We start from the raw sequence: 7995 nt of genomic DNA, 5'->3' as shown, positions 1-7995 counted from the left end.
CTCAAATCTGGGATATAATCAGCCATATTATAATCAGATTCTCCAGTATGTACAAAATAACTAGAAGGAAAGAAAACAATCAATATTAAAGATATTTATATGACCCCCTCCTCAAGAATTCATCCTGATGTATAACATTGTTTACAAGATGAAAGAAAACATGTTTTCTCTGAATCTATGTATCCTGATTGATCTATGTCACCCCATTAAAATTAATAATAAAATTAAAAAAAAGAAAATGACAAAGCAAACAGTTCAGTGTATGTGTGTCAGAGTTTGGGGGAGGATATCTCAAACGAGGTGGGGTTTTTTTTAGCATTATATTAAAAAGAGTTTGATAAACTGATTTCTTTTTCTCTTTTCAACTGGATATGCCCTAATCCTGCAGATACAGTGTAAGTAGTTGGGGAGATGAAAATACATATCTAATGAATTGGTCAATGAGTTGGTTTCTGTCTTTCAAAACAGTCTGCTTTCTGTTAAATCACCCTGCCTGTGTGCAAGTGCAAGGATAAAGAGAGGGGGAGGAAAAGGGAGCATGTTTACAGTTGTGGGTGTGTGTCTACATGCATATATTAAATACTGTAGAGTTTCACCCAAAAGCAAACTGCCCCATGATTTCCTCCCTTAGAGAGTGAAGCCACCTCACACAAGGCCCTTTTGATAGTTGAGTAAACAACTCCCTTTGGAAGCCATCCAAGATGAACCCATTTATATTAAATCCTTCTTGATAACAAATAGTGTTGTAAAGAGAATCCAGTTTTCTAGCTACTGAGTTAGATCCTGTGTGAATAGGTATACATTCTATACTCATGTTTATGAATTGAAGCATGGTGATCTAATGAATTTTCCACTGGAAGGAACAAGAGTTTAATTTTGTGAATTCTTTTTACAGAAACAATAGTTGAGGTCCTTGTATGTGTTACCCAAATGCCTACATTTTTAGATATACCAGATGTTATCTGATATTTGTTTTTGAGATTGCATTCTTTTAAATAATCTCCTAATTTTGGAAATGCTTTATCAGCCATGTTTTTAAAATATATATTTATTTTATCTTATAAAAAAGAAAAATACTTTAATTTGTTTCATGTATATTTTATATTCACTTTTCTTAATGTTTTAAATTTAGCACTCTATATGGGTAAGTTGGAGAATTGCTATTTTTAAAACTACTATCTGAGACATGTATAAAGAACATTCTAATATTTTATTTTACAGAATGTATGTGTATGTGTGTTATCAATTCACATAATGTAATTTTTCATTGTTACTTTCCCTTCATTTAAAGACATTTTGAAAGGGTCATGTGTTTGAATTTTTAAATATCAAGTCACAGATGCAATTTCTCAATTCTGAAGTTACACATGTGTCTTTGAAAAGATCTGACAGGTGGGAGAAAAGACATTTTATTTGGAAAGCTATGTTTTAACCTGTAATCTTTTTCTACCCCATTCTTCCCCTTCTTCTCTCCCTTTCTTACTATAAATATAATTTAAATAAAATCAGATATTTATGTTAAGGTAACTTATAGCCTATGGGAAATTAAAGCAACAATAGGATTTTGACTTAGGGGCAAGGGAAACATCTAAATGCTACATACTTCCAAGGGAATGGTGTTTTATTTTATTAAAGACAAACACAGTTCATGCACTAATTAGGCAATCATTTCCCCCTCCCTTTTCTTTTTAAGGATAAGAAACTGACTTACAGGCATAACATTTCTTTTTCTTGCTAGAAAGATACAGGTTATAGTTTAATAATCTATTTCTTTTTATGCATGCAAAAAGTTACAGCAATATAGACAATCAACCTGTGTCTGTCTACATAAAAATGTATAGTTGATTTGCATGTGACTTTGTTTACATATCTGTAGCACCTAAATGTTTACCCGTTTCACATCCTACCCCACCACTCATAGTATCTTTATTTTCTGTTGCTTTAATTAGATAATAAGAATGAAGTTTTTTTGTTTGTTTGTTTGCTTGCTTTTGCTCTATTATATAAGGTAAATTAGTGCTGTTCTTTTGAACCCACAGATTCTTATTATGGAAGAAACAGCCATTTCTGTGCAGGCTTGAGAGAAACTGAGGACACAGCTGCTTCTCCTACAAAGGCCTTGGTTAGAAATAGGGTAGTGGCAACCTTAATACATAGAAAGTCTCAGGTAGAAGCATCAACATTCCTTAAATTTTAGTGAAAATGTAATGTTAACAATATAATGAGGTTGGTAGAAAGTCGCTATAAAAGCCAGCTAAGCTTTGGTTTTATTTAAAGAGAAAGAAAAGAAGCAATAAAGGAAACAAGTCTCATAAATATGGATAAAATATATGTATCAGTAATACATAGTACAAATATTGATAGTGATAAATGTGTATTTATATAAGTATTTCCCTATCTGCTTGTGGCTGCATTAAAAAGTTCAGAATATACTGGCAGTTGTTTTCTGTGTACTTTAATAAGAAAAGCTATAACTTTTTAATCAATTCAAGATAGACTTATAGATAGAGAATGATAATTGCCAGAGAGGAGGAGGTTAGTGGACTGTGAGAAAAAAGTGAAAGGATTGAGAAGTACTTATTGGTAGTTACAAACTAATCATGGGGATGTAAAGTACAGCATAGAAAGTCTAGTCAGTAGTATTGTAGTAATTATGTATGGTGACAGGTGAGTACTGGAAATATCAGGGGGAACACTTTACAAAGTATTTGATTGTTTAACCAATATGATTTACACCTGAAGCTACTAAAATAATATTGATTATAAACTGTAATTGAAAAAAAGTTAAATTAAAAATTACATGATATTGAAAGAGAAAGAAGTTAGTTGGTATGAACTGAAAGAGGACCAATAGGTTTAAGATTAAGGATTTTGTATTTGTGGCTACATCTCTCTGAAATCAGTATTATTTACAAAGAGAAATATGTCCATGAGTATACACACAACATGTATCATATTGTCTATATAACAATCATGTTGTATGTTGCACTGTGTAGCTGGAAATGATGGTAATCTGAAATATGGCAGATATTACATGGGATAATAATTACCTATTAAAATGATTAAGTCATTTTGCTTTGTCTAACAACAAGAATAATAAAAATTCAGAGTATGAATTAGGGAAGATTTCACTGTTGGAAATTATAGTAAATGTCTTGTCTATTGCTTGATATGCATCCACAAAAAATAACAGTTGGATGAGGAGGCATGCTTATACATATAAAGTCTTAAAACGTAACTGCTTCTGATTTAGTAAATTACACCTCAGCCATCACTACAGGTAACTCTCCCTTATTTTATGGAAAGTCTCATGATAAAATAACAGAGGTGAAATGGTATATAAAAGTGGGATAAAGAATAATAAATCGAACTTGTCCTCCTAATGTCTCCTCCTGAAACTCAGGAATGAATAGAATTTAGCTTTAGTGGGCAACACAAAGTGTACAATTTACTCAAAGTTTTGGGCCCAAGGAAAAGAAAAGCATTTCTCCTTACATACACTTATCTTCCTAGCCCTTCTCAGGAGAGCACGGGTTCACTTACAAATAAGAGCACTGGGTAGGAATGGGAAAGAAAAAGAAGTGGGGTGGTTGCAACTAGGAGAGATGAGCGCTGCAGCAAATGTCTGGGTCCAATTTCAGGAAGCACAGTTTCAGAGAAGGGCCCATCTTTTGGAGTAGAAAATGAAAACATTAAGAAGATAGTGCTTCCTGAAATGAACCTCCTGTCCTACCAGCCTTCCCTAAGCCACCGTGTTTCCAAATATTTGGGATGTATTTTGCCTGAGTATGGGCATAGGTGTGATAAGGAGGTGTGTTGTGGGCACAACTGTATGAAAGTTTAAAAGTCACAGGGAGAAAATCAAGAATCAAAACAATGACTAATGATTTCTAAGCTGAAGCGAAACAGATGCACTGTTTACCAGGATCGTGTCTCTATTTAAGCGCTTCATTTCACACACCAACACACAATACAGCCAGGAGGCAAAAAAGAAAAAGAAACAAAAAAAGGAAAACAGATTTTTTGGAAAAATGTTTTATTTAAACGTTCTTATCTTTTACAACAATAAAATAGTGTGTCAATATAAACCCCTTGACTAAAACTGTTCACATCAAACATTACAGCAAAATGTTTTCTTTTAACACCCAATTCATCTTTGAGTCTTCTTTTTAACACAATGCAGAATTTATTGAAAATAAATAATTGCTGGCAACTGCAATAGGCAATTTGAATAAAATAGTTGAAAAAGCAACTCTTAATGAAAATAGCGTTTATTATACATCAGTTACTAAATGAATAAACTAAATGATCTTTCTTTAAATTAATAACTTCAAAACGTTTAATATACAAAACTGTACAATTATAAAGTCGGCAGAAATATTTGGGTTAACTCAGGTTTGAACCATAGCGTTTAACTGCAAAGAAAATAAATCAAACCAACCAACCAACCAACCAACCAAACAAGCAAACAAAAATAACCTAACTTATAAAACATGAACTCAAAGTTGGAAAAAAATAATATCCCAGAACTAAAACTCAACTAGCTACAGAAAGTAGAGGCTAGATAAGAAAGAAAAAGGGTCCAGGATTTGAATTAACTCATGCTATTAGACCTGCAGCCGGAGGGGGGGGGTTACACAGTGTGGTGGACCAGAGGCCTGACAGCCCCTACTAGTGCATCCTCCACAGGGGCGGTAAGCTTTCTGGTCCTTAGGTAGTTTGAAGCTTTGTCTACCGCAGCTGCACCTGGAGGCCCATCTAGGCGGCCAGCCCTGGCATAAAAGTTCCCAGGCAGGTCTGGCGAGTAACGGTTGGGTGTAGGGTGCTTTACAGCCGGCGCATGTATGCTCCTTTGAATGAAGTGTGTCTGTGGACATGGCATGTGGATTTCAATGATAGCAGGAAAGCCACAGCAACTGCGTACGTTTTGGATCTCTACATAGCCTAGCGAGACTTTTTTTTTTTTTTTTTGCAGTTTTTGTATGTGTGTGTGTGTGTGTGTGTGTTTGTAAATAATATGATACACGCAACTATCTATACACAGACGTTTGCACGCTCACACACGCACACACATACACAGACAGATACACACAGACAAATAAAAAACAAAGACCTAGTTGCCTAGGCGCTCCCTAGCTAGCTCAATGGTCGCAGCGGACTTGCCAACAGCTGTGCTTGTCCGAGGCGTGGAGATGGCTCCCGGTGTGAGCCCACTGAGCGACAGCGGTAAATACACGGGAAAGGATGCGGCATGAGGTTAGACCAAAATCCCTGTTACCTTTGCCAATCATTTTATTGTCGTTCTGCACAGAGTAGAGAGCGCCCTGGCCACCCCTCCCCAGGATTTATTATTATTCAAGGAGCAGGCGTTGAACTGGAGGTGAACAGAACTGAAAGGCGCTGACCCAGTCTGTCGCCAGCGTCTCCGGGTCATCTTCTCCAGCGAAATTAGTAGTGTATGAAGACAAAAATCCTTCGCATAGGAAGGCCAAGGTGGGGCAGCGCTGGCGGTCGGCTTGGAGAGGCGCGGGGTCCGTGGGTAGCTCCGAGAGCAGGCATTCCGGACCTAGGGAGGTTTGGAGTCCCCTCAGCCCCTCAAGCCGACCTCTGTCGCCGCTGGAGGGCTGCCGCTGAGTTCTTCGCTGGCACCCAGACCTGCGCTGTAGAAGGCCTACAGGGGATCCAGGGTTCTAGTGGAGAGGGCAGAATACTTCCAAATCGCCTCTCCTCCTTAGCACTGTTTTGCAGACTCAATCAGTTTGCCTATTCTGCTCTTTCTAGGCACTCTGCCCACGAGAAAAAAACAAAATAAAACAAAGCAAAAGGAAAACACACACACACACACACACTCACACACACATATAAAATCTCACCAATATAGTCACCAGCAACTCTATCCATTCTATCCTCGGTTATCCTTACAGATTTGGGATGGAGAGGTGAGTGAATAGTAGGCACGTCTCTCCCCCTCCTCTTGCTAGCCCCCCACCCTTTTCTAAGCAATTAAAAAACCATCAGCTCAACGAAGAAATAATAATAATAATAGCAATAACAATGTGAAGTGGTCGATTAGATACAAATTATCTCACAAATATTGTGTACAGCTTGTAGTAAAACACCGCAGACATTTTAAAAACGCTATAGAAGTTTAAAAAGAAATGCAAAACTAGTCTATTGTAAAACAGATTTCACCTGAAATACAGCTGCTATAACCAAGGCGCTGAAAGGTTATTCAGAGGCACACATCTGTCTTCCCACCTCCCTCCCCGATCCCTATCCCGCCCCAAGTTACCCCACTCTTTACTCTTCCTAGAGAGGAGCAAGCAAACAAACCTTATGCAAAGTAAACAGTATATATTGATCAGCAGAAAAGGTTAGAGAGAATTGTTGTCCGGGCATCAGGGGATATGAGGTCCCCGCCTGGACTGCTTAATGAAACTGTGTTTTCAGCCTTAAGAAGCCTTTAATGCGTGTGTGTTTCCTTTCTTAATATAAGTTAGAATCCCTTGTTTAAAGGGGGAGGATTAAAGAAATAAAATTTAAAAAAAGATAAAGAGAGAGCGAGAGAGAGGGAGAGAGAAAGCGCTCTAGAAAGATCGCAATAGTAAAGCTGGAGTGAAAGGAGTGGGAGAGAAAGAAATCCGCGCTGCTCCCAGGGCGGCCGGTCACTTGCTGGCTTCCTGCAGTCAGAGATCGTGGCAGGACGTGTCTGTTTTCACGGTGTGCGAATAAACCTCATGTGGCGGCTGATCCCCTGGTGGAGTCATTCTTTTCTCTTTCTGTCTTCGATTACAGAACCAGACACGCACCACTTCTTTCTCCAACTGGAGGCTGTCCGCCAGCGAGGAAATCTCCTGCGCGGCGGGCTTGGGACACTTGAGAAAATGCGTCTCCAGTACCCCCTTGACACTCACCTCGATGGAGGTGCGCTTCTTGCGCTTACGACCCTGCGCGGCGATCTTGTCAATGCTGGTCGGGCTCCCGGTGGACGAGTCCGCCTCTTCCAGCCACTTGTTCAGCAAAGGCTTCAGCTTGCACATGTTTTTGAAGCTCAGTTGCAAGGCCTCGAACCTGCAGATGGTGGTCTGCGAGAACACGTTGCCGTACAGGGTGCCCAGCGCCAGCCCCACGTCAGCCTGCGTGAAACCCAACTTGATTCTTCTTTGTTTGAACTGTTTGGCGAACTGTTCCAACTCATCGGAGGTTGGCGTCTCCTCGTCCGAGTGGTCCTGGCAGTGGTGCGAGCCTAGGTCGCTGTGATCCGGGGGCTCCCGGAGCACCGGGTGGAGGCTTTGCGCCGAGGCAGAGGCCGGCGGCGGGGTGAGCCCCCCGTGCTCTAGCATGCCGCTCACAGTGAAGCCCGGCTGCGAGTACACGTTAAGGGGTTGGCTGCTGGACGTGATGGACGGGTTCGGAGCCGGGCTGGTCCCCCAGGCATTGGGGTGGGTAGTGTGCGGAGAGTGGTGAGCGACGTGAGGCGAGCGGTGATGGATGATTGCGCCCAGTTGCAGGTCTTCGCGCCCGGGCTTCACGTCCTGCTGGTCCAAAGGGCTGGTGGCCAGTGCGGATGACCAGGGGCCTCCGTCGCTCAGACTAGTCACCCAATGATGCCCAAGGGGATGCCCATTGCTAGGAACTCCCTGCAAGTAATCACTTTGGAGAAGTTTCTGAGGGTTTCGGAAAGGACTCCCCTGCTGCATGCCGGCAGAGTCCGCATGGACCAGAGAGCTGGAACTGAGAATGCTGTAGGGATTCGAGGCAGCTGTGGCCATGGTCGGTGAGGATCCCCTACTAGTTATAATGTGGCAAAGGGAGCAGCTTCAGCCTTTGACATCTATCGTGCGAGGGAGCCAAAGCAGCTAGAGCAAGTTACTGGCACACACCACGGCCAATCGAAGCGCGTCTCGGCCTGGCCGGCCGAGGTTTAGGCCAATGGCGGTGCAGGAGGCTGGGCTAGCTTTCCAAATGAGGCTGGCGAAGCTCTGAGAGTTTCAG

The 7995-nt window shown here is 41.0% G+C and overlaps 1 protein-coding gene across 1 annotated transcript; it reads right to left on the bottom strand.

Moving 5' to 3' along the window:
- Positions 1-5144: 5144 nt before the first annotated feature.
- POU3F4 (POU class 3 homeobox 4) lies at positions 5145-7776 on the bottom strand. The gene has a single exon (XM_066356432.1). It carries the CDS (start codon positions 7770-7772, stop codon positions 6687-6689), a length of 1086 nt encoding a protein of 361 aa, XP_066212529.1. The 5' UTR covers positions 7773-7776; the 3' UTR covers positions 5145-6686.
- Between the last annotated feature and the right edge of the window lie 219 nt (positions 7777-7995).

Source organism: Saccopteryx leptura, chromosome X, assembly GCF_036850995.1.
Source record: "Saccopteryx leptura isolate mSacLep1 chromosome X, mSacLep1_pri_phased_curated, whole genome shotgun sequence".
Lineage (NCBI taxonomy): Eukaryota > Metazoa > Chordata > Mammalia > Chiroptera > Emballonuridae > Saccopteryx > Saccopteryx leptura.
Note: the sequence above shows the minus strand (reverse complement) of the source record. Positions and strands in the feature narration are given on the sequence as shown.